The following is a 26,989-nucleotide window of genomic DNA, read 5'->3' as shown; positions in this document are numbered from 1 at the left end:
CCACGGGGACTCTAGGGAGAGCCGTGTATCCAAGAAGGAAGGTGGAAAACCAGGGATAAGGTACAACCTTATCCTTTTTGTGAGTAGCACGTCTCTACATGAGAAAGTACTCCCTTTATGTGGAGACTCTTGCCCCGCAAGGAGTTCCTCGGGACCAAAGGGCTCCTTCTTGGGCTAAGCCCGACACTTTCGGACGGGTTGTCTCTATCACGGGTTATGAAGCACCCCTTATTCAAGACATTTAATTATCACTATCTCATTCTTTCCTTACTTACAACTCGTTCTATAAGTAATTTCTTTTCGACCAGTAGAATATATTCTATTTTATCAATATAATATATAAATATTATAAGAGATAATAGATATCGTCAAAAGTTTATATTTTTTACTCTCACCAGATGTCCTCATATACATAACCTCAAAGGAAAATAGGTAAGAAATGAGCTGCCTACTAAGTAAGTATAGCTAATCAGTCTATATATTAACTAAGGGCCCTACTTACTCTAATTAGAGAACATCAGTCAATGATTTTCTCAGCCATCATCATTTCAGTCAATGTCATGCCATATACAATACAGGATACCTGTTGTATGTGATATCTCACACTCTCTATCCTATTTTATAGCAATATCAACACAGGACATCATAACAAACATGGCATCCCCACACCACCTCAGTGTGTAGCTAACAACACAGGATACTCCCAACGATCCGAAATATCCCAGTACCCTACGTGCCATGATACCTAGCTTAATTCATTTATTTTTTATATCACATCATCAATCACATCTTCATCAGTCACTGTATCGTAACCCATTAACTATATTCCTAATTAGGTAAGCATCATCTATTATTTCAATTCACAACAACACTACCACTAACTTCATCATTCTATTCTGTATAATAATTACTTTCTTAGTAATAACTTCTCAATTCAATTTAATGCAATAATCATTTATACGATCACATAATCATACCTCTCACGTCGATACATTACAATCACATATAACACATAGTAACAATTTCACTTATATAAAGATAATCCAACAAATAGTTCACAACCAAATATATAAACAACCATATACAAAATCCGCGTGTATAAATATAAATCCAAGTTCACGATCAAATATAAGAAACCAATATATATAATATATATAATACTACACAAACACACACACACACACATATATATATATATATATATATATAAATTCAATTATCTATACCCTCAAACGTCAAAATGCTTCAATTAACACAAGGGACTGTTCAACCCTCTATTCTGTCGTCACGTCCTATAATAGAGTATTATATGTATAATCAATATATATATTATATCATAAAATATTATATAATATTCGTATATTTTTCACCAATCTTTGAATATTTCATTTATATTAAAGTCTAAACATCTGTTCTATTTTCTTTTAAATAATTATATTGTCTAATTAAGCTTCCCAAATATATATTTAATCTATCAACTAACTCATAAGAATTCGTTTAATCACACCCCTTATATATTTATAACTATTATTTTTAATATCATTCCTAGTTAGATTATCATTAAAACCTCATTTTTCTTTTTAATAACGTAATATTTCTTAAATATAATTTTCAAAATATTTCTATGAATTTTCTATCAATTTATCTTTACTATATAATTTAATTAAACAACAACATATAGAATTACATATTTGGTTAATCATTCCAATGGAATTGTGTAAATTAATAGCTAAATTAAATACTTGAATTGTTAATATTTGAAAAAAATAAATTATTGTTATCTAATATAATATAATTATTTGAAATTATATTAAAACAAAAATAATTTAATTTTTTTAAATTTTTAAATAATTTAAATATTTTTTCCCTTATTCTCCGTCCCCGGCCACTACATGATGGGATGGCGCTTGGGCAATGGAAGCTGGCCATCTTCTTTGGGCGACAGCCATTGCCCAAGCTTAGACGATAGTGGCGACGTCACCTTGGGTGTATGTGATGGCGGTCGCCCAAATCCAGGGCAACATTTTGCCGTGGAGACTAAGGGGACGGCTGTGAGGTTGCCCCTTCACAAGGGGGTGGTGGCGAGGTTGCCCCCCTCTCCCCCGTTCGGTCGCCTCCTTTTGCGGGGTAGACCTCTATGTTGCCTTTTGTGCACGTGTTGGGAGACCATTATTGTTGCCCTTAAACGCGTGGGAGATGGAGATGTCGCAAGAACAGTCTAAGCAATGTCACTGCCACCTAAATTCGCCGCCCACATAGGTGGCGGCCGGCGCACGCGGCCTACGTTGATATATATATATTAAATATATTAGTGTATGTATATAATTATATATATAAATATTTTTCTTAAAGTTATTTAAGATCTAGACCACTTATTTTTAACAACTGAATATCAATGACTGTTATAAGGACAAAACGAGTAATTCAGTACAAAATTTAACGTCTTAAATTTAGTTAACAGAAGGAGAAAGTATGCAATATTTTAAAAAAATACACAGGAGGGGTTCTAACTAAATTTTAAAAATACAGCAGGATTTTATGCAATTTATTCGTTTATAAAATGTCAGTTTTTTCCTATGTTATAATTAATCATTTTAAAAATTATGAAAAATCAATATTATTTACTTTGGACAAACAAAATCAATTGAAAAATTTAAGTTTTTGCATTAATGTCCCACAAGTTAATCATTTTGTAATTTTGGTCCCATAGCTTTTGAAATCACTCGATTGGATTCGATGACTCAAAAAGAATTACAATTTTAGTCTCATACCTTAATTTTATTAAATTTTATGATAAAAACTACACGTGCATGGCAAAGCTCTTGCAATTTATGTGTTATTTTCTTTAAAAAACTTAATAAATTTAAAGCTTGCGACTAAAATAGAAATATTTTGGAGTTATCATTGAGTTAAAAAACAATGGGATCGGAGCGATAAATTAGAGAAGGACTAAATCGTGGATGTAAAATGTAATTTTCTCAATTGATAACATTTACGCCACCACAATTAATCAATGTTCATTCTAATTTTGTCTACTTTAACTATTATATTTTGATAAGGGTTAATTATACTTAAATCCCTTCTGAAAATGAGAAAATATCAATTCTTTTCCGAATTTTTTTTAAATTACACTACACCCTTTTCAAAATTCTCTATTTACACCTAAATCCTTTTCATTAGGTTTTGAATGAAAAACACTGAAGTTAGCAAAATAAATTACATAATTTTTTATTTTGCCCCTTATTTGACATTTTTAAATATATTTTTGTTCGTATAAAGGGATAATATATATACATATGGAGTAAGGTTAATATAATTACAAGTTTCCCTCTTATAAATATAAAATTATTACATGAGAATGTTAAATGAGGGGCAAAACTGAAACTCTATGTAATTTTTTTATTAACTTCAATATTTTTCGTCTATACTCTAATGAGATGAGATTAGATGTAAATAGTGATTTTCGAACAAGGTATTAAGTATAATTTTAATTTTTTTTAAAAAATATTATAATTTCACATTTTAAAAGAAGTTTAAATGCACTTTACCTTCTGATAATGAAAGAAGCCATCCATTTAAAAAAGACCACACGTGGATATATATAATGACGCTGACCCCTTTTATTTCGGCCTTTAACCACCATTTTCCCTTTCGTCTTCCATTCCCATATACACAACAAATCCCACGACCCCATTCCTCTTTTCGTCAAAATCATACTCACCAATATACAATATACACACATTTACATATAGATATATACACCAAACCCTTGCTAGAAAATTTCACGCACTACACACACTAACTACACAGTTTAATTCTTGACAATTACAGAAAGAGGGAAGAAACATTAATCGTGCCACGATCATCCGATGGCGGGTTTCCCAACGATGAACAACGTGGACGTGGAGGCGGGCGGAAAGCGCGGGGGCAGGCTGTATCCGGGCATGCAAGAGGATCCGAGGCTGAGATGGGCTTTCATCCGTAAAGTTTATTCCATCCTGTGCCTGCAGTTTATTCTGGTAGTCGGGGTGGCTTTCGCCATGCTTCTAACCCCACCTGTTCGCGATTTCTTGCGTACTCCTAATGGCAGATATGTCATGATTGCCCTCATTCTTGTTACATTTGTATGTGAGTCAAGTATTCTTGTTTCTTTGCCTCTTATGTATGCATGCATGGGGTGGAATTCATGTTCGTGTATATGTATTATATTATGGGATCTGGTTATATATATGTGTGTGTTTTGATGGTTCTTGTTTATGATTTTAATTAGGGTTGGTTCCTAAGAGAATGAATCCATAATTATGAAAAAAAATTATGTTAAAATTAACGTCGAACTAATTAACAGGTAAAAGTCTCGTTTTTATTCTACACTATCAAATAAATATTTTAAACAATTCAATTTGTTAAATTAAATAATCTAGATTAACAATGAGAATTTTATTTGTTAATTTGCTGAAGGCTAATATTTATTTTCGTAGCTATTAAGTTATTTTGTTATAATGCTTATTGATAATTGAAATTAAGGGGGTGTGAATTTAATTAGCATTATTTGAATATCTACTTGCAAAGTTTGATATTAATTATAAATGCTTCAATCATAGATTTATTAATATTCCCATCTTTAATATTATTAGAGATGGATACGGAGGCTTCAAAATGAAAAATTCTATGTCTGAAACACTGTTTTCTGGTAGTGTCTTAGAACCAAAACTATAACTTGTGGGTAGTTGTTTTAACTTTTTGGAATTAAGAGTGTCTGAAATAACTGTTAATTTAAGCGTTTTAATTGTTTTAAAAATCAATTCCCCTATAAAAAAATAAAATTAGTGACAAAAAATTATAGGTGACAATTTTAATATTGTCACTAATTACATATATATAGTGACAAAAATATTTATTTTGTCACAATAATAATTTTTTTGATTTTAATAGTTACTATTAATTATTTTTCAAAAAGTGTTGGTAGCAAGAATTAGTGTCAAAAAAATATACTCAAAGTTGTCACTAAGTACAATTAGCGAATCATCTATTGTGCTGACCTAGTGACAATAAATAATACTTATCGTCTATTGTGATGACCTAGTGACAACAAATAATACTTATCATTATACACTAATTGTATTGTATTTAGTGACAACTTTATACAAAATATTTGTCACTAATAATTATAAAGTGACAACAGAAAAATTATTGTCATTTAATATATATATATATATGTATTGAGTGATAACTTAAAAATTATCATTTGATAGTTTGACGACACTAATATTATATTTTTCTCGAGTGTTCGAAATTTTGAAAATAATAAAAAAAGGTAAAAAAAACACTTAAATTAAGGGATGTTTTTCAGGTGTTTCTAACTGTTTTGAATTTTCTATTTGATTGAAAATAAATTCAACATAATTTGTTTAACAATTATATAGTTTTAACCAATGGAGTTTAATATTTTGAAGAATAAATTATTCCGAATTAAACACTTCCTATTTTCTACTCTCCTTTACCAGCATTTTGGACTTTTGATTATATCGTAGATTTTAAGTTTTTCTACAATAAGTTTCTAGATACAGAAGTTCTTACAGACAGTACTCCCCAATTATAATTTGCATGTGATTTTTTTTCTTTTATTATAAATATTAATTAATATATAATTGATGATTTTACTTGAGTGCAGTATGCATACTGATGCATTGCTTTAGCCAAGTCCATCCATGGAACTATCTTCTTTTGTTTCTCTTCACCCTCGCAATGGCATTTATGGTTGGTGCTGTTTGCACTCAAAGCATAGGTAACATTTATTCTTTCAATAATTTCCATTTCTGAAATTCTAAATAAATATTTATGAAATGCTCATCCTCTTTCTTTGCCCATCCTTATGAGTAGCGTATTCGAACATAATTTTTTATGTAGGTATATCAATCACATCATAAATATACGAACATGATTTTTATGTACGTATATTAATTATATCACAATTATAATATACTAATTATTTAATTAATACAGCTGGGCTGAAAATTCGAGCTAGGATTCAATCTAACTGACGTTTCAACTAGGATTCAATCTAACTGACGTATATTCCTTTTGGTTAATAGGGCTGGCATATATCCTCTCAAATTTGAATATAATTACTGATTGTAGTTCTTTTCTTTTTGAATTTACAAATATTCCTCTTTGAGTTTTTGCTTCAAAAGCGAGCTCTTAAAATTAGTTCTCATAAGCCTCATTTACTAATTAAGTGTGATGGAATTATAGCAAAATAAATTAACTAATGGTAATGTAAGAGATAAGTTTGATATAGATGTCAATATAATATTTTGTTATTTGATTTGGTCAATTGTTGTATTATTTGTAAGATCATTGTATGTAGTATCTATTAGTTAGGAATTGTTTGAGATTGTGCTAAAGCATGAAAATAAAAACAAAATGGCCCATAAAAGGACAAAATAGTCGCTTTCAAGCTATCAATACCTTGTTATTTTGCAAAGTCCGTCGTTCAGAATAAGGACATTATAAATCAACATTTTCTGATCCACATGGGATGAATCTCTCACCTAAGACCCTGTTTACTTTGAGTGTCGGATGAAACGAGTGATAGAATTATCTTTAACTAAATAAATGATAAAAAGGCCGTGTATAAATTGTAAGTTGTTTACTTGCATATATTAATAAAATCGGATAAATTCTATTAATTAGTGGTTACTTTGATTTATCCACATGCTTTTGATAGAAAAATTACCTTTGAGCCCTTGTTTACAAAATTTAACAGACAAAAAAATATTATTATTAATTATTCAAGTGTAACAGTAATTAGTAGGGGTCTAATTCTATATCGCCCCCATACCTCAAAGTAAATTTAAATCTTGTATTGATGTATACTAATTTTTTTATACAAATTTATATCAAAGTAATGGGGGTCTAAGTATCCAGGTTACAATCTGGTCCAATTATTTTATCAAGGACAGGCAAATATTAAAGTAAATGTCCGGCAAAGCTAGATTGGGTCGGACATTATGCCTATCCAATCTTGTACAGGATTACGTACAAACACACCTTATATTTCTCAAATTTCTAAACATTATCATACGTAGACCGGTTCGGTCTCGTTATAAGCTTTAAGAAAATGTTTTAGTAATTTCGAAAGAGATAGGGTATATTCAGTAATTAATTATACTAATTTTAAGTGAGATGTAAACAACTTTGAAAAAAAAAATATTATAGTGTATTTAGATTGACGGGTTTGGTGTGGGAATTTTAAATTCTTAATAACAAATTGATCTTTTGCATTCATTTAGTATAACTTTTTAAATTAGAAAAGATTTCAAATTCGTTAATTCCCCCATTTTTAAGTGTATTTATGAAATATTGATGATTTTTAAATTCGTCTGATATGGAGTTATTTGGAATTGGTTCCCAAAATCCTTCATTCAGATCTAGATCCTTCTAATATAGCCCACAAAAAAATTTATATTGTTGGAGGGAAGGATATGAATTTTAGGAAATGATTTGGAGAAAGATTTCAAATGATTTTGTATCAGGAAAATTTGAAATCTATCAATATTTAACTAAATGTAGTTTAAAATTAAAATTGAAGGATTTGAAATTAATCCTTTGAATCTAGAATTAGGATAAATTACCTTGACAATCCCTAATGTTAAGTCTAATTACACAAACTCTTATACCCTTTTCAAAATTATAAGTTTACCCCTTGAGGGATGTTGATGTAATTTACCTTTGGGGATATCACGTAAACTTTAAACCCAAAGGGAGTATCGACTTATATTACAATTATAATATCAATGATGTATCTATACTTTGGCACAAAGTAGACACCAAAAGAAATTTAACATTTGAACCATAATTAATTGTCATTGTTGAAAATAAATACCCCTAATAAATAGTCATTGATCATGACCACGCAATGTTTGTTGGCCGTGATCTTTGCGAGTGTGGCTAAAATATTTACTATAGTTAAATTATAGCACAAATATTTATTGTGACTCATAGCTATGACAAAAACAGTTTTCATGATGATGGATAATAAACATATTTGTATCCATTTTTGCTTAATTAATCATGATTAATAATAATTATTTACTATAATTTTAATCCACACCTAATAAATTGTTAGCCAATTATATATTTCTTCTGGTGATAAGGTACTTATGAAATTAAACATATTCTCAAAAAATCTCAATATAATTAATTATTCTTAAAACTATCCAAATAAATTTAAAAAATCCATTATTAATAATTTGAAATTTATAATTTCAAATTCATCGATCCAGAATGTAATTACGTAACTCTAAACTCCAAAAATATGTTGTTTATGTAAGTAAATAATTCTCCGGTCTGTGTCTGAATTAATATTTCATTGGAATACTAATTAATCATGGTTCACTGTCCCTAACACTTTTGATAGTCGTTGCTCTCACTATGTTTACGTTTGTAGCTGCTAAGATGGGCTACGACTTCCACTTTTTGGGACCCTTCTTGTTTTGTGCTGTGCTATTACTCATCACTTTTGGGCTTATGCGGGTGTGTTTTTCCTTCTTTCTGATATCTAAATATATTAAAAAGATATCCCTACAATTTAGGTTACACATTCATCAAAAAATTTATATGGTCGGAGAATTTTTAGTGTAAAATATGATTTTATAGGTGGAAAGTGCAAAGTACAAATCAATAAGTCCTCCTTCGAAACATTTTAAACCTTAAATATTCAGTGTCACTACATCATAAGATAACATTAGTTGATGCTTGCCAGATTTTTGACTACACTATAAAGGTCGAAAGATTTTTAAAAAAAAATTATAAAATCAAAAAGGATTAACTTTGCAAAATAAATATTAGCACTCCGATACTTAAAACAGTAATAATTTAAATGAAAAGATAAATGAGAACTTGGATTGAAGTGAGATAATAGTATAGAATAGTGATAAAGTGTATATATATTCTTGTGGAGTGCAACAAGAGAGCTAAAATTAACTTAAAATCGAGAGAGAATAAGTGAGAGTATAAGATGAGGATTGATAAGGCTTCTACTTATAGGAGTGTACAGAGCAGATTCGGAGGGTGGTTGCGGAGTTCCATATGCCGTTGGAAAGATCTTTGAGTTGGCTATCATCCAAAGAAACGTTTGTGGTTAAGATAAATAGTGAAAGAGATACGACTATTTTACCAAGTCATGCCAGATCTGTCGAGATATTTAGAAAGTTGTTACTAGTGGCTTATCAACTCAATTCTCGTCCAATCTGTGCGAATCTAAGTAAGATCTTTGAGTATGACGTGTCTTGATGTCTTGGCAAGCTACATGATGTGTCCGTTCAGCTGTATGATGATGTGTCCTACTAGAATAGATTTGTTTCTTGGGCCTGCCAGTTTAGTGAAACAGAAAGTAAGTTTATGGGTCTTACCTTCCAGCTGATGGACCAGCTAGGGTGCTAAGACTTGCTTGTGGGCTTAGTCTTTGAAAAATTTAGGGGCATAATCAATCCCCCCCCCCCCATATCCTGCAAAAAATAAGAGGCCTTTCTTGCTCACCTGTAGGATGAATCTTACTAGGCTTCTTGGTAATGCTAATCGGTTGAAGGATTCCAACTAGAGAGTCCTTCTACCCAGAGGAACTAGAGAGATTAGGGGATGTTTTAATTGACTTGGTTGCTATGCTTTGTAGTTCCAACAGGTTAGTATAAGTACTTAGTTGGGAAATACCCAGTTTATGTACTAAGTAAAAATGTTCTTTACAAGTGTTAGAGTAATGTTAAGTCGGATAAGAGGGGGAGGTTTTTCCATCTCCTGTTAGTATAAGAAATCCAAGTAGTAAAAAGTGATGCTTTATCACACAAGTTTTGCAAAAAAAAGAAAAAGAAAACACTAGGCAAGTAAATTTTAACCCAAGTAGATAGACTTTTGATGCGACAAGCTTGTAGATTTAGGCAACCTATAGGGCAAGAAATATTGACCTATTTTGCCCAACTAATGCATCCGCACTTATCCATATGCTCCTGTCATTAGCGAGGAAGATGTGATTCCGTTACTAGGAGAGAATATATCTCACAATAAATAAGTAAGGATAGAACTCAAGTATTAAGTTAAGCCTGACCAGACTTTATTAGCATTATGCTGAAACAAATCTGCCAACAGAAGATGGTTGAACAACTGAAGTGAATATGTCAGTTGGTAGTTGCTTGTATCATGTATATGCTAGCTGGTGAAGGCTGAGTTAGATGTGTGCACTAGCCAGTGGCTGCTTATGTAACTGTGTGTACCAGCTGGAGGCAATTTGTGTAAGTGCATGCACCAGCCAAGGAGATTTATTGGAAGGGTACGCCAGCTTGGGCGACTTATGTAGAAGCGTACGCTAGCTCTAGACGACTTATGTAGAAACATGGCCAAATAGGGGTGACTTATTAGGGTGTGTGAAGGGTGGTGGCAGTTTATGTAAATGTTTACACTAGCTAGGGACAACTTATGTAAAAACATGTCTCACCTAGTGGTGGTGGCTTATTGGAGTTAGTTAGGAGCTAAAGATTAAGCATGCGAATAACACAATATGGGAAGTAAGAATTGTTTTCATTCATGTGAGATAATGCTTGATTACAAAAATAGCAAGTTGTACGTATATAGTACCTTTCCATGGTCGAGAAAGCCTCATAGAGATCCTCTGCCTGCTCCTTGCTTTTGCAGGAGCTGCAATGGTGAGAGCAATCTTCCTTCTACTTGCGCCTTTTTTCTTTATCCATGTTGTCCTTCAGGTAGCCAGCTTGTATAAGTCTTTGTACCATTTGCCTCAGCTGGTGGTGCCGATTGGTATCACACCAAAACCTGTGATACCTACAAAAATATTTAGATTTTGGCAATTAGGGACCTTCTTCTAAGCCTTTAAGACATTATAAGGCGAGATGTCAGTCAATCGCCATAAGTATTCTAACCGGGCTGGTGATGAGCGGGATATAGTGCTTAGTCTTTGGATTGAGGGGGTTGAAGCGTCTTATGGACTCTCCTTTACTCCTACGGGAGGACAAGAACTCTTCTCCCTTCGCTTATCACGACTAATCTTTTTCACCAGATAGGCATTCTCTGGGTTCGTGCACTTTTTGGGCAGAGCCAGCACGTCTAGAAAGTCAGTGGTTGGGTTCTTAGCTAGAGAATCGAAAAGAGGGCCTCTATGGAGTCCTTGGTGAATGCACTGACCAGCACCTCTCGGTGAGCTGCGAAAACTTCAAGGATGGTTGTGTTGAAGCGGTGAATGCAGGCCCTTAGAATCTCATTCTCCTCCTGCTTGACCATGAAGAGGTTGATGGTCCATTTTCGGCACTTCTTTTGTTGCTAGCAAACTGATATAGGAAAATGGCACTAAATTTTGCAAAAAGTCTAATTGATCAAATTGGAAGCTAGTCGAACCATTGATGAGTAGAATCAGTTAGTGTAGCAAGTGCTACACGACATTAACCACCATTGCACCTGTGTAGTAGGGTCAGCAGTGCCAGTAAGCAGGCAATTGTGAGGGGCACCTTGAAGTATTTCCCTCGAAGGATCCGTTTGAATTTGCAATTTCTCACATCTTAAACTCAAAGTTTCCACAGACGACGCCAATGGTGCGTACCAGAATTTTGGCCACACCACATGGGTAGAAGGATTTTCAAGAAGATTTGGTGGGTGGTTGTAGAGTTCCATAGCTTTGAGCTAGATATCATCCAAAAGAACATCGTTTGTGATTTGGATAAATATTGAAAGGGATATGACTGCTCACCAAGTCATGCCAGAACTGTCGAGATTTCTAAAAAGCTGTTACTAGTGGCTTATCAACTCAATTCTGGTCTAATCTATTGGAATCTAAGTAAGATATTTTAGTATGGCGTGTTTTGATGTGTTGGTAAGCTATATGACGTGTGTTGATGTGTTGGCAAGCTATACGACGTGTCTGTCCAACTAGATGATGACGTATCCATCAGCTGTGAATGGACTTATTTTTTAAGCCTGCCAGTTTAATGAAATAGAAAATAAATCTATGGTCTTACCTCCCTATTGATGAACTAGTTGGGCTGGTGTGACTTGCTTATAGGCTTAGTTTATGAAAGGTTTTTAAGGTTGTCATACAATTATTAGTCATAATAATTAAACAAAAAATTAACAACATAAACAATGTGTGACATATCTGCAGTAACAATTTAGTTAGAACAATAATTATATTGTCGTCACTAAATCATCGGTATTCATGTGTCACTAATTTTCTCCAGTAATAATTTTATGCATAACTTGTTTTTCACTAGTTCCTTGCGATTACTTTTATAAAGCAATTGTCACTATTAAAATTATAAAATTTAATATTAGAATAAAACAGATTCTTGTCATTTTATACATATAATTTGTTAAGATATTAAATTTTAAATTATTCTCTTCTCTAGTAAGTTAAATTTTTAGATGGGGTTGTCTTTAATATGGCATTAGAGCAAAACAAATAAGAGGTCGTAGGTTCAAATCTTGTTGTCGTCCATTCATAAAGAAGAAAGGTTTCACGTGTAATATTTGCACGTAAAAGGTATATGTTAAGATATTAAATATTAAATAACAAATTACATTATCCTCCCTTTAAGTTTGGTGTAACTACACATAGGACCTCTCGTGTGTTTTGAAAATTACGTCTAGTACCCTTAATATTTGTTTTCATCCAACAAATAGATTATCCATTAGCAAAATTCATAAAATTTGCTAACATTAAAAATAAATAAATAAAAATTTATATTTATTCTTAATTGACTTATTTGAGACTTATTATAAGTTAAATAACTTTTTTCTAACTAAATTACCATTATAAAGATAAAAATATATTTAAATTATTCTGTTTTCTAATATTTTAAACTTAATATTTGTGTGTTTGGATATCAGATTATCTTTCCTATGGGGCCAATGGTACAACAGGTGATTGGATGCCTCACTGCACTCGTGTTCTCGGGTTTTATCATATACGACACTGATAATGTGATAAAACGTTTCAACTATGATCAGTACATTGATGCAGCAGCCTGCCTTTTCAGTGACATGATCAACCTCTTCTTGAGTCTGCTTTCCATTATTCAAAGTGGTAGATGTTAATTTTGGGCTGACCTCAAACCAAATAGATATGGTTATCCACACTTCATCAAAAGATATTCTATTTTTTATAAAATTATAAGTAAACCTCGTTGATGTTAGGAGTATTGTGTAGTTTTTGTTTTTAATGAGGTGTCGATGTAAATTATAATTCCAAACATAAAGGGTGTACTTATATTTTGCAAAGGGTAAAGAATATTTGTGTGATTTATCGTAACTTCAGCTATTGTTAATGTAATTTACCCAATGGGTATTGAAATAATGTTTTAGAGTAGTGTTGTTGGATAGTTGTTGTACAGAAAAGTGTAAGTACGGTATTAAGGTAAACTTGTAAGAGATGTTGGGGAACTTAATGCTAGAGGGTAAAAAGTCACTATTATTCATTTATGGAAAATTTCATATGAATCTTATTAGATGAACATCTGTTGCCTGTAGCAAGCTGTAGGTTCTACTGGATGCAAGCGACCTCCACACTAGCGATCTCCCCACCTAACGACGTATTTATCTTTGGTGTTTTCACGTTCTTGCTTTTGTAGTCAATCTGTTACATTTTTGTTATAGCTAGCCAGTTAGTTTGTTTCCCGGTTATCCACGTAAGCAGGTTGGTAGAGTAATTAGTTTCTCTCTTTCTTTTACTTATTGTATATATACTTCTCATGCTCTGTATATTACTATTGTTTTTTGAATGTGAATACCACCATTTCTCCTCTGCAATACTCTTCCATGGCTGCACTATTTGTGTTAACCTTGTTTTTCTTCATAGTATCAGAGCCTTGTTTGAAGGACTCTACATACTCGAATTTACCAATTTGAGCATTTTTTATGCTGTATCACAGTGGCAGAACTTTAGGTGACGACAGAGATGCGAGGAAATCTCCTACCTGAGCAACTGCAGCTTCATGGTCTGACCATCCTGGATGGTTTTGGTAAGTGCACCCCTTACTAGAAACAACTGTTGCAATTGGAGCTTGGGATTAAGTAAGCTTTGCGTGCAAAGATGAAGCTGGGATTTACCGATGGAACCTCTGTCAAACCCAGTGCGAGGAATGGATTAGAGCAGACAGCATGGTTACTACGTGGATTCTCAATTCCATCTCCAAGGATATCGTGGAGGCTTTTATGAACACAAAATCTTCCAGAAGCTTATAGTTGGATCTTGAGCAGCAATACATCGAATGTAATGGAACACAATTACATCAATTATAGAGGCAGATATGTTGTATGACGCAAGGTAACTCATCCTTGTCCACATACTTCACAAATATGAAAAGACTATGGGATGAAATGGGAGAATTGAAGCCGATGGCACAATTCACTTACAACGGATGCACATGTGGTGCCTGGGGAGCAACTTGATGCAAGTGTGGATCACGCAAACTAAAACCTCCAACACTGAGACGCATAAGTTGTGGCATCTCCCAAATTTCAAACGGCAAAACTAATGGATGAGAATATGAATACTCCAAATCAAGCACCAAAATCTGTAGATTCCATAGTATTGTACACGAAAATACAAATTTCGCTTCAGGCCAATCTCCCTGACCCTCACGAGATGCTTTGATAGTAAGGCACCGCAATCTAGTGTGTTGCGGAAAATTTTCACCGGAAAAACCATGAACATAGTTGATTACCTTCACCCATCTTAATCTAATAAGATTTGGATACACAACTCTACAGGCCTTGCAAACAAGCCAACAAGAACTGCGTGGAGATGTATCCTTTCTTTTGGATATGGATGACTACATAGAAAGCACACATAATTTTTAAACATTCCTGAAAGTTCAATGTGTTCGACTTTAGAAACACTGACAAGATTATCTCTTTCAAATTCTTCCAGACATAGATCCCTCAAAAGGTCATGGACGCTGCATGTTTTCATCTTTCCCCTCCTTGTCCATTTATGAATTAAAATCATATTTCTATCAACGAGATCTTTCAAGTTTTTCTTTGCAACCTCGTCCAGACTTTTACCTCTTACTGCTTTTATGAATCCTTGAGCTACCCATGAGTTGATGAGTTTGGAGACGTTGATCTCATGGTCTTCGGGGAAGACTCTCATATAGAGAACACATAATTTAAGTTGAATAAATAAGTTGTTGTAACTCAAAAGTAATATTTTTAAGCAATGCACATTATCTTGTGAATTGGCAAATGAGTTCACATTTCTCGCAATTGACACCCAATATTCGCGTTGCATGTTGGAATTCGCAAGAAGCCCACCAATTACTACAAGTGCAAGAGGAAGCCCTTTGCAGCCTTTGGCTATATCTTTTCCAATTCCATCTAATTCTGGATAAGGGCAACTTTTTTCACCAAATACCTTCTCACAAAGTAAATTCCAACTTTTATCATCATCTATCCATCGAATAGAGTTCAAGAGTGCCTAAAGAAACGGCCGCATTGGTTAGCCTAGTGGTCATCGTAATTCGACTTCCATTCCTATCAATATGTGATAGAGATATATCCTAGGCATTTAGAGACGCATTCACGCCTTATAAACCTGTGGCCACAATGGTTAATTGAATAGGAAAAAGAGGTTCTTATATCGAGCAATTTAACATAACGCGGTCTCAATTATTAAAACATAAATACCTAGTCCAAGATGGGAACCGACATCAAATTTTATGCCCTAGACTAAGGCCGTGAGATGGTAGACAAAAGGATTGTACTCGTATGAAATCGGGAGCCTAAATATTTACACATATATTTACCTAGTCTCTAGTACCATAAACCGTTGCTAAACGGCAACCCATGATTTTTAAAATAAACAAAAAAAAATCCCATTTTGTAAAACTTAGTGCGAAACCCTCCTTCCTGGAAGAAACTAACAAAAGTTGTAGGAAACGTGCCTTTGGTGCCATTTGAGGAGTTTTATGGCGTGCTTGCATTGTTTTCTGGGACCTTTATGATTAAAAAGTCCCCGTTATGACTACAAAATAGTGTTTGGGCATTTATAACTTGTTTTGAGTAATTCTTTTTGCATTATCATCTCTAAAATATTAAATATTTTTTGAAATATATTTATTTAGAAATAAAAAATAAATTAAATCATACTATAAAATTTAAATATCGTAACAAATATAAATATTAATTAATTACAAAATATACATTATTAACTAAGTTAAATAGTTATATTATTAAAAAAATTATATTTAAATTTAAATTAGTGTTATAAGTATTGAAAATGAAAATTTGATACTTTTCTAATATTTTTAAACCTTTAAAAATATTTAAATAAATATATTTCAAATTTAATTTAATTTGTAGTCATGTTTAAATTTAAATTTAAAAATTAAAAAATAAAAAATGAGCGACGGATCCCCGTCGTCGTCCAAATTGAGTGCAATTGCAGTCGCTCCTTTTGTACGGTTGTGGGCGACATTGGGGTCGCCGCAGTCCTCGCCGTCACCCCCTTCTATGGGGGTGGGTGGGTGGGAAAGTTGATTTTATTTAATTTATATTTTAAAATATTAATTTTATGTTTTATAATACATATTTAAAATTAATAAATTTAAACCTTTGATTTTCTATAATTTTGAGATCAAACAATTCAGATTAATTGGTTAGATTTGACGAGTCTCATCTAATCAATAAAATTCTAATGGTCATTAAGATAAAGAATAATATGTAATATGTAATGAAATATGGTCCCTTTATCAAAAAGTTAACATCGTTAGTTATACTTAACAGAAATAGGTGATTGAATTACATCTAAAAACATAAATGATGGTTTTCTCCCTATTTTTAAAATAGAAGGAAGTTATGAGTTTTCAAAACACATGTTTTATGCTATTTGGCTTAATTTATGCAATAAACTTCCTATGTGGGACAAGAATGATTGTGAAACATCTACTCATATACACATCAAGACCAAAAATTCTCCCATCATATTTCTATATGGGAAATTACTTCCTCTTTTTTTACTCAATCTAATCTATAAATTCACCTATGTATTGGCATCAAATATAAAAAATGATTGATAATATATTAAATTACAAATAAATATTTATAATTATATTAAATCTTCGAAAAAATTCATTATTTTAAAAAATAAGATATGTATGATGATGGTATATAGTGGAGCAGATATAAGAGCATATGATGGTGTGTGGATGGCCTAGGGAATGGGCAAACCTGACTTGACATTTGGGTTATGCTGAAAATTAGGTATCCAACCAGGCCCTGCTCTCTGTACTACACCAACTTGTCTCACCTAATCCAGAAACATTGCACCCCTTCTCCTTCCCTTCCCATAAAAATATCTCTATTATTTCATTTTCTATTAATTTTTATATGAGAGTTCAAATTAGAGTAAAAAAGATGTTTGATAAAATTAATAGTTAAAAATTTAGGTAAATCACATCATGCTCTCATGAGATTTATTATAATTATAATTATTTTTTATTATTTGAAAAATTATAAATATCTTATAAATAAATAATTATTTAACAAATATCGTCTCATGACAACCCATTAAATCTATAACAACATATGCTTCCAACTTGTTTAAATAAAATTACGCTACAAAAGTATTTCGAATGCTTTAAATTATATTTTGTTGTACTGTAATGAAGTTCATATTCATTTTAATGTCGAGTTATTAAAAATTCTTACTTCAAATTCTCTCCTCAGAGTCGAGTCCTTCCACTCAAATGCATCCTTAGTACCATAAATACTAATGATCGAGACAGAGGCGATGCATATGCATAATTTAAATATTTATTTAATTAGTAAAACAAGTAAATAAAATTAAAAAAAAAGATTGTTTTTTTAACTAGATAATACATAATTTGTTACTAATTAAAAAACGAGGATGAAAATATTATAATTATATTTACTGTAATATTTTCAAACTCCAATTACATAAAAAAATAATAAATATAAATATTTATATATAGGATAAATTACAAAAGACTCTTTGAAATTTGTCAAAATTATAATTATATTATTGTTATTTGAAAAAATAAAATGTCCCATAAAATTAACGATTATTTGAAAAATATCCCTACAATTAATAGTCACAATAGGATGTTTGTTAGACGATCACTAATTTTATGAAGATATTAATAATTTTTTAATTAATAAAATATATTTATAATTATTATAAATATCAGAGAAACTCGTTACACTTTATTTGATTTTTTTTTTAAATTATTATGCTAATTCAATAAAGAGGAAACAGTACAAAAGAAATCTACCGCATTTATTAACAGAGCGAGTGCTGGAAAAATATTCAGTTAATATTTGATCAGAGGAACAGTACAAAAGGATCATCTGGCAATAATTATTGCTTACTTCACATCCTTACAGTGGATATGGTGCAGCAATCCATGCACCTCAAATAAATATTACTTCCACTGTTATCAACATCTTGTCTACACATTTTTCACCTAGTATACCCCTTCTTTTTTCCTTTCTTTTTCTCACTTTTTTCTTATTGCTTGATTTTTGTATATTTATACAAGTGTTTTAGTTTACAACTCGATTGGTGTTCTGCTGTGCGAGATATTATTCAATTCGATTTTGTATGAGTTTTGTGAATTTTTTTTTGAAAAAATATTTCATTAAGGAGAAGAAGTGTTGGGGGCTTATAAGCCACTCAAACTCCTTTTGTGCAATGAATGTTGAATGATTGTCTATATCATTAGCCTCCGAAATCAGGGTTTATGACCTCGTTCCTACGGACATAATCAAATGATGCGGCTTGCGATTCAATTGGTGCCCCATTGCGCGAAGTGTTACTTGCTTTGACATCATATAACACTCATGATTTTATTTTGAAAAAACATCTCATTAGAGAGAGTAGGCCTTAGGGTTTAAGTCGCTCATACTGCTCTTCTGCAACTGATGTAGAGCGTTTGCCGCGTTTGCTTATTAGCCCTCCAAAACGAGGGGCTTTGGAGGGGCAACATGGCTTTATTCTCACATATATAATACTGCTTGTGACGCAATTCGATGCTCGAGGTATTTTTTGCTTTGGTTTCGTGTGAACTTTATCATTTTTATTTTTTTTAATAAAGGGATATCGCTTGGGAGAAGAGGCCTTAGAACTTATAAGCCATTTAAAGTTCTCACCTGCAATCGATGTGATACATTTGCCTATATCATACATAACTTACATCTAAGCCAAGACACGAAAGAAGTATATTTTTTTAATTAAAAATATATAATAATTTTAATTTAAAAAATTAACATAAGGAATTGATGAATAACTTATAATTAAAAGGGTAAATTATGTTTACGTCCCATAAGTGGGCCTCTTTTTAATTTTGATTTCATACTCTAGTCAATTCGCACATTGAATCCCATATATGCCTTTTTTTTTTTTTTTTAATTTGAGGACACAAGAGAATTTTCCGTCAAGAGGCTAACGACAACTGATATTTCTGTGGTGGACATGTTTTGTTGTGTTTTGGAGCTGGAGCAATACATTTGGTTCCATTATTTTGTTTTGTTATGTTTTCGTGTTGTAGCAGTATATTTGGCATTGTTTTTGTTATGTGTTGGAGCAGAACAATGGATTATTTTGTATTGTTAAACAAAACAAGACATTGTTCTATCTGTAACGCAATTTCATTTATGAACAAAACAGCGTATTTCCAACTTAAATTTATGAAATTTTTGAATTTCATTTCAAGTTGTAGCAGTTTATATTTCTAATTTTCATGAACAAAATTTAGATATTATAAACATAACATCGCATACAAAATTATATATTGCAGATTACAAAACAACAGGTGTTAGAATACAAAATACAGATTATATATCCTAAATTAGCACCCTAATATTGCCGAATATGTTAAAAATTCGAGCATATACTCCAAAAAGAAAAAATTGAGGAAGATTCAACCAAAATAATACGTAAACAACACCATAAGCCTAGATACAACAAAAAAATAAACTAAAACAGTTTGTCTTCGTTGCATCTGTGCAATTTTGACCTCCATTGTATTCAATTTTCGAAACAATCCGGGTACGATAACCACCCTTGCACACATCGACGGGTCTTCCCAAGCAAAAAAGTCACACCCGCTTCTTTTTTTCTTACCCCTAGAAAACCTCCTATCTGGGTTGTTGTCGGTCCATGAGGTTCTCAAAATCACAATCCTTCCACAGTGACAAAAAACTTCTCTATTAGCAGCCATATTTTACAAATTCTTCCTACTAAATGCAAAAGATAAATGAAGAAATCCACCTTAAATAGTAGGAAGAATGTGTAATAGCTTTTCCCACCAAATAGCTATGTTTTCCCTCCACACTTAACAGTCTACCAGCTACTGATGGAAATAGCAGCTGTCGTTAGCCTCTTGACGAAAAACCTTCTTGTGTCCTCAAATTGGAAAAACAAGGCACATATAAGACTTGATGTGCGAATTGACTAGAGTATGAGACCAAAATTAGAAAGAGGTCCACTTACAGACTAAAAATATAATTTACCCTAATTAAAATAATTAATACGCATGAAAATGTAAAAGTATTGTTAGAAATCAAAATGAATTAGATTATGTTACTAGTTTATACGAGAAAATGTCTGATCTTTTTAATAAGATAAATAACCATACATATATCTGAATTTAAATAAAACATAAAACATAATCTCTTATACGACCAAATATAATTCTAGAAGACTGTCCAAGTACGCACATATATAATACTTACTTGAATGACCTTAACATTTTTATTTTATTTTATGTATGTGTGTGATAATATATTTACACAATATTCATGTCCTTGCCACTTAAAAGTATAAATTAAATAAAATACCATTTGTTTTCGTACAGTGAATTTGGGAATAATTACATCCTTACTTTTCACATATACACCCACAGAAAAATGTTAACATTATTTACACAAACTATCCTTAATTTTTGAAATATTAAACTTAACCTCTCCTCCTCCACAAAAAAAAGGTCAACATCATCACACAAACTACACATTCTTATTTTTTAACTGTCAGAAGTAGTTGCTATGATTATTCATAAAATAGGAACGATTTAAATAAACAAGCCATGGATTAGAGAGTGTAAATATAGTTATCCTTTATGAATTGAATTTTTTAGCTTTAAGTCCACCAAATAATTCAAGCTCAACAACCTTTCAAAAAAAATTCTTACAATTAATTTTAACAAATTATTATTATTATTAATAATAATAATAAAAAAGAAAAAGAAAAAGAAATATGGTGTTAAATAATTCAAAAATCTGTTGCCTAGAGCTCCAGCCTGAAAGACAGCTTATATGGTCTTGCCATAGCAAAGTAACTTCTCAGACAACATCAAGTCAAGTCTGATTTTGTCCTTTATTACAACTATTACTTTCATGCTGTCCCATACCATCACCTGCATTTATGCAACTCTTAATTATATGCTAAATAATTAATGCAATTAATCCCATCGCGTCCTCGTCGGATCTTCTATCATATTTTGGTATTACATTAATATTTTATTAACATGTGTTCGTATCAAATATTAAAAAATATAATTAATTAAATTATAATTTAAAAATAAGATAACATACTCATTATAAAAAAAAATAGTTCGATAGTTACGAAAAAATTTAATGCTAAAATTAGTACGTGTGCATTGAGCTAATGCTAAAATTAGTAATTTTCTTTGCTAAATTCATTAATATGTAATTTTTTTTATTAAATAATGTAAATTAACAAAAAAAAATTGTACTTACTAATTAACTCGAGGATAATTTTATTTTGGTTGTTATTGAATTATTTTGTTGTAATGTAAAGACGAATCAAATGACCCAATATAGCATTTTGTTTATGTGAAAAATTGGTGAGAGGTTGGAGTTCTAAAGAAAAGTTAGAAACCAACTTTGAAGACTGAGAGACAGAGAGAGGAACCACTCTTGATAATCTCACCCAAGAAATTACATTCCCGAAGTTCTCATCTCTCTTCCAATATTAAAAAAAAAAATACCCACCAAGAACTGAAAACTATGCAAATTGTAAGATAGCAAAATAAAAAGAAATTTAATTTTTTTAATTAAAAAAACAGAAAGAAAATTGAAAGGCTTCTCAAAGTCTGAACCACTGAACAGTTTGTTATCTCATCAACACTACTGTACTACACTCTGTGTTTCTGCATTATTATTATATCTATATAGCAAAATTAATAATAATAATTCCCCAAAATAGTACAAAATTACAAAAAAAAAAAGAGAAAAGAAAAGATTTTCACTGAAAATTTCTCCTTTTTTTTTTTTTTTTAATTTTCTAAGGCATGAAGAGCTTGTCTCCGCACTTGCATCTCCAGGCCTCTGGATAGTACTCCAATGGCATACTGAACCCGGGTTGAATCGGCACGTGAACCGGTTTACATGGTGCGCACCTCCCGCACTTGGATCTGCATGTCGGCGGCGACGACCCCGGCCCCCCGAGTCGCCGCCGTGCCATCAACCCCTCGGCCGCCACCTCCTCCCTAATCTTCCTCACTCCAACACCTGCACGAAAATGATCAGCCAAAGCTGTGTGTTAGCAAATTCAACCCTTTTTTTCAGAAAACTACAGTTATTTTAGTTACTTACTGAGGAAATGGCGAGTTGGGTTGTGGGCAAGAGCCGAGACTGACGCAATTAGGAGGAGGAAAGCCACGGTGGCGCTGGAGAGCAACAGTCGACGGCGGCGGCGTAGTGTGCCCATCGCCGGCGGTCGTGGTGCAGGGATGGGAATTAGCGTTCCTGATGAGCAAAAAATGGTGTAAAATTGAGTGCGTGTAGTGTGATCGATGGTGTGTTTTTTTTTTTACTGAGAATGCTGATTTGCAAGCGTGTGAGTGTGAGTGTGAGTGTGAGTGTGAGAGTGAGTGTGAGTGTGAGTGTGAGTGAGAGAGTCCAAGTCAAAGAGACATACTACATTAAAACATGTCTGTCCTTGTGTGTGTGTCTGTGTGGTAAAATAGGTATAGTGAAAGGGACTTTTATGTGTGGGTTTATATGGGCAAAAGCAGCAAAAAATTCAATTTATTGTACACTATGGTTTTTATGTAGACATATATAGATATTATTGATTTGGCCGTCTTTCGTTGGTTGAGATTTCGGACTGTGTACTTTGGTCTGAAAATAAATACTAGTTTTATGAAAATTCGAAACTGTAATTAAGTTTTTCAAAAGGTGTACTTAATTTGATTTTTGTTCGAATACTTATAAAAAAAAAAATGAAAAGGGTTATTTTGCAATTGTGATTTTCGCCCTCCCGCCTATTCTTCGGATGTTGTCTTATAGTAAAATACTCAATTAAGGTCTTGTAAAAATTCTTGGATTGAGATATGAAATTTGAGAGTACACGTAAGCCTTTTTTTAAAAGGTGTACTTAATTTGATTTTGATTGAACATATACAAAAAAATAATAATCTTAGCATATGCAGCCGTTTTTCAAGTTATCAACAACCATATTTAAGGTCTTCGATCAAGTTAAGTTCGATCGTCCACGACTCAAATAAAAGCGCGTAGATCTTGACATGCTTAAGTATATATATTTAAGGGAAAAATGCAAGCAACTCCCTTATGATATTAAATGAGTAAATTACCTTCTTATGAAAAAATAAATAGTGTACCTTTCTGTATATTTTAAAATACAACAATTTAACCCCCTAGAATTTCTAAAATGATACAGAAAGGTAAATTGCTTCATTTCAAAAAGTACAAGAGGGTTATAAATTGCTATATTTTTTTTTTCATAGGAGAATAATGTGCTCATTTACAATATCACAGGGGATAAACTGCTATTCACCTATATTTTAATTGTAGAATTAAATGAATATGCATGTATATGTTCAATCGTAGAATTAAACGAACATATATGTTTGTGCTAATTGGAGCTGTTGCGCGACATATATTGGTCAAGATAATAGGTATTATTTTTTATTTTTTAATATTCACGCACTCAATGCACACAAATTTAAGATTTGAACACAAAATTTTATATAAAAAAATCTTTTATTCAAATAACTCAACAGTCCCCTAAAGACACGCATGATAGTTTTGTTTTGTTGCTTGAGTTTCAAAGCATACGTGAGCGCAGTTGATGGGGGTTGGGTTGGGAAGGTAAAAAGGGTCGGCTTTTTGCATGTTCCGGTTGACTTTGCTCTTACTTTAACGTTTGCTAGTAATCAATAAAAGACTGTTTTTCACAGTTCAAATGTGGTTTTCTCTGATTTCGTGCTTTGTTTTTTATAATACTAATAATTTATATTTACACAATTATAATATTTCATCCACCTTAAACCAATGTTGTTATTTAAAATAATATTGGAAAAAAAAAACGAACAACTCCTTATGATATTATAAATGAATAAATTACTTATTTTTTAAAAAAATTACAATTTTAATTACCTTAAAATAAAATAACCGGAGCCTTGTCAGTGTGAATCTCATGTTTTTTTTGTCTTGTAGATCTTCTATCAGGAAGAATCTAGGCGTAATCACATCACTGGGGAAGCATATTCCATTGAATAATGTAAAAATACTCTAAAATTAAAATATGAACATCAAATATATTTTTTGGAAAATTAATATACATATATATATATATATAACATCAATTTTTACTATGAAATATTGAAATAGAGGATTTTTGTGTCACTCCAACTAAGTTATCAACAAAGAGTTAAATACGACGAAACAATCAATAATTCTATTCCATCTTTAGAGTGAATTATGCAGTGCCTTATGTTTATATGTTTGCAAGAATTGACAACATATATTTTAAGATATTAAAATTTTACCTATATTCATAAGTATTTCGGGATATGAATCTTATTCATACTCAAAATATTTATTTCAATTGACATACATCTGTATTAAGTGTAATTGGGCTTAGATCAAGATTTTGCTCGTTTATTGATAGGTCTAAAATAAAAAAATAAAAAAATAATTTTATAAAAAAAATATACATGTATGTGCTTTGGTCTCCCTAGTAATGCCTAGAGAAGGGAAAAAGGGTGTACCAAAAAAACAGGTGATTTAGATAGATTTTGTTTTGTTTTGATCCATTATTATGGAGAAAAATAGGGGGGACGGGGTCCCATATGGATTGATTGATTTGTGCAGGCTTTAGGTCTGTCCTTAATATGTACAAATTAATACTATGTGCTTTTGCCATAGGCTTACATTTTAATGAAGATAAGGATGTAAAATTAGAAATTTTAATTTGATTTACTCCTACTTCAATCATCCTCGATTATCAGTTTTTTTGTTGAAAATATACTGATTTTTTTTAATAATTATATATTATGTTTTTAAATTGTTTAAATAGACCAAAAGTTACGAGCTTTTTTCTCATCAACTTTTGCATTTTATCGATAATATTCTAATTAAGGTCTTTTTCTCAAACCCTCGGATCTCAAATTTTCTCCGATTTTGCCTTCTAGGAAAATTGACCTTAAATTTAGCGATACTAGCAAGCGTGTCTAATTTTTAAAGTGTTGACAAAGTAATATGTGTTACTTCATATGAAATACATTAGTGAATAAAAACACAAAAGACTATCTAATTTTTCTTTCATCAAGAACTATTTTTATACTTATAATTCAGAAATAATATTTTATTATAGCTATACTTTTTTTGACTTTATATATATATATTATATTATCCGGTTACAAGTATAAAAATATTATTATGAGAATGCTGAATTAGGGATGAAATTATAATTTTATATAATTATTTTTTTGCTGACATTATGATTTTTTATCAAAATTGTAATAAAAAATGACAGTTTTCAACAAAAAAATTCTGGAACGAGGTGAAAATGTAATTTTAAATTTTTTGAAAAAAAGTATAATTTTTGTATTTTTAAAAAGTGACCTAAATGTAATTAACTTTTTTTTTTATTTAAATGAAGTTCATTTAAGCAATTTAAAATATAAAAAATTGTAAATACAAAATCCTATTCAACTTATTTTAAAATAACTCTTTTTTTTTTTTTGGGGGAAAGGTAAATTTCATAGAAGTAAATAAAGGTATAATACAACAGTGCTCGGGTGCTAGCTTCTCACTAGACATGCCAAGGGATACGCTACAATCTATAAAGTGCACTAGTACTAACAGAACTCGATAAGTTAATACTAAGAATACGTAGTCTGACATTTTTTATAATGACAGTTATTAATATAGTTGGAGTTCTCTCAATATGCTCGAACCGTCTCAAATTGCGCTCCCTCCAAATATGGTAAACACATGTTCTAAATAATACACGGTATGCCACATTAATGATGTGCTCTAATAACTGCTCATATCAAGTGATTGAAAACACTCTCTTGATCCAACTCTATGAGTACGGCGGCTCTCCCATTTTCAATTTAGGACTTCAGAGGCCACAGGCCTAGTGCTAGGGCCCCAAATTACATAATCCACGCCAAGAAACTTGGTTCACTTCATCAGTGCTGCGCGCCCATATATCTATATTAATGTCAAAAAAAAAAAATCATAATAATTTCAACCTCAAATATTTATATCTAATAATTACCCACAACTATTCAATTATAAATTGATCATTAATATCAAATAATTAAATCTAATTAACAACTATTATTATAACAGAATTACACCTACTAGCAAAATATAATAACATTCCACGTGTTGATGAGATTCGAACCCATGAAATTGTCATAGAACCTCAACTTTGCCAATTGAGTTGGGCTTCATTGATAGAAAAGATATTATTTGCTCACAAATAATGGATTGTGATACCATTGCATCAATTTGTTGTGTCAATAATATTTTTAAATTGTTTTCTTTTCTTTCGCTTCTACTTCTACTTCTTCTACTTTTTTAAATGCGATGTGTAGTTTATATATTTTATTTTTTTATAATATATTTTAAAATTAAAAAAATTAAAAAAGATTTTTCTATGCTTCACTTTGAACTCTCTTTGTTTCTTCACACA

At 31.5% G+C, this 26,989-nt stretch overlaps 2 protein-coding genes across 4 annotated transcripts; one reads left to right on the top strand and one right to left on the bottom strand.

The window, feature by feature from the left end:
• The first annotated feature begins 3,682 nt into the window (after window positions 1-3,682).
• Window positions 3,683-13,219, top strand: LOC105158404 (protein LIFEGUARD 2). 2 transcript variants are annotated; one of them, XM_088879124.1, is made up of 4 exons: window positions 3,683-4,128; window positions 5,672-5,806; window positions 8,399-8,535; window positions 12,889-13,219. In XM_088879124.1, exons 1-4 carry the CDS (start codon window positions 3,870-3,872, stop codon window positions 13,093-13,095), a joined length of 738 nt encoding a protein of 245 aa, XP_088735250.1. In that variant the 5' UTR covers window positions 3,683-3,869; the 3' UTR covers window positions 13,096-13,219. The 2 variants fall into 2 exon arrangements, with proteins under 2 accessions (XP_088735250.1, XP_011073458.1); XM_011075156.3 differs by lacking the exon at window positions 8,399-8,535 and having other exon boundaries at window positions 5,672-5,785; window positions 12,889-13,123.
• An 8,965-nt stretch (window positions 13,220-22,184) lies between these two features.
• On the bottom strand, window positions 22,185-23,067 carry LOC105158403 (EPIDERMAL PATTERNING FACTOR-like protein 4). Of its 2 annotated transcripts, XM_088879003.1 has the most exons (3): window positions 22,958-23,067; window positions 22,633-22,785; window positions 22,185-22,548 (listed from the first exon to the last, which is right to left on the bottom strand). In XM_088879003.1, the coding sequence occupies exons 2-3, from the start codon at window positions 22,745-22,747 to the stop codon at window positions 22,322-22,324; spliced, it is 342 nt and encodes a 113-aa protein (XP_088735129.1). In that variant the 5' UTR covers window positions 22,748-22,785; window positions 22,958-23,067; the 3' UTR covers window positions 22,185-22,321. The 2 variants fall into 2 exon arrangements, with proteins under 2 accessions (XP_088735129.1, XP_011073457.1); XM_011075155.3 differs by lacking the exon at window positions 22,958-23,067 and having other exon boundaries at window positions 22,633-22,923.
• Window positions 23,068-26,989: the final 3,922 nt, after the last annotated feature.

This window comes from Sesamum indicum, linkage group LG3 (assembly GCF_026168435.1).
Source record: "Sesamum indicum cultivar Baizhima isolate 11 linkage group LG3, ASM2616843v1, whole genome shotgun sequence".
In the NCBI taxonomy this organism is placed as follows: Eukaryota; Viridiplantae; Streptophyta; class Magnoliopsida; order Lamiales; family Pedaliaceae; genus Sesamum; species Sesamum indicum.
This window is presented reverse-complemented; position numbering and strand designations above follow the sequence as displayed.

Excerpts from the sequence above, each read along its gene's own strand:
- LOC105158403 (XM_088879003.1), bottom strand. The coding sequence starts at position 22,747 with ATGGGCACACTACGCCGCCGCCGTCGACTGTTGCTCTCCAGCGCCACC. Across the intron at positions 22,549-22,632 it reads CCCAACTCGCCATTTCCTCA|GTGTTGGAGTGAGGAAGATT; the intron begins GTAAGTAACTAA and ends ATTTTCGTGCAG.
- LOC105158404 (XM_088879124.1), top strand. The coding sequence starts at position 3,870 with ATGGCGGGTTTCCCAACGATGAACAACGTGGACGTGGAGGCGGGCGGA. Across the intron at positions 4,129-5,671 it reads CATTCTTGTTACATTTGTAT|TATGCATACTGATGCATTGC; the intron begins GTGAGTCAAGTA and ends ACTTGAGTGCAG. Across the intron at positions 5,807-8,398 it reads TAACATTTATTCTTTCAATA|TGTCCCTAACACTTTTGATA; the intron begins ATTTCCATTTCT and ends ATCATGGTTCAC.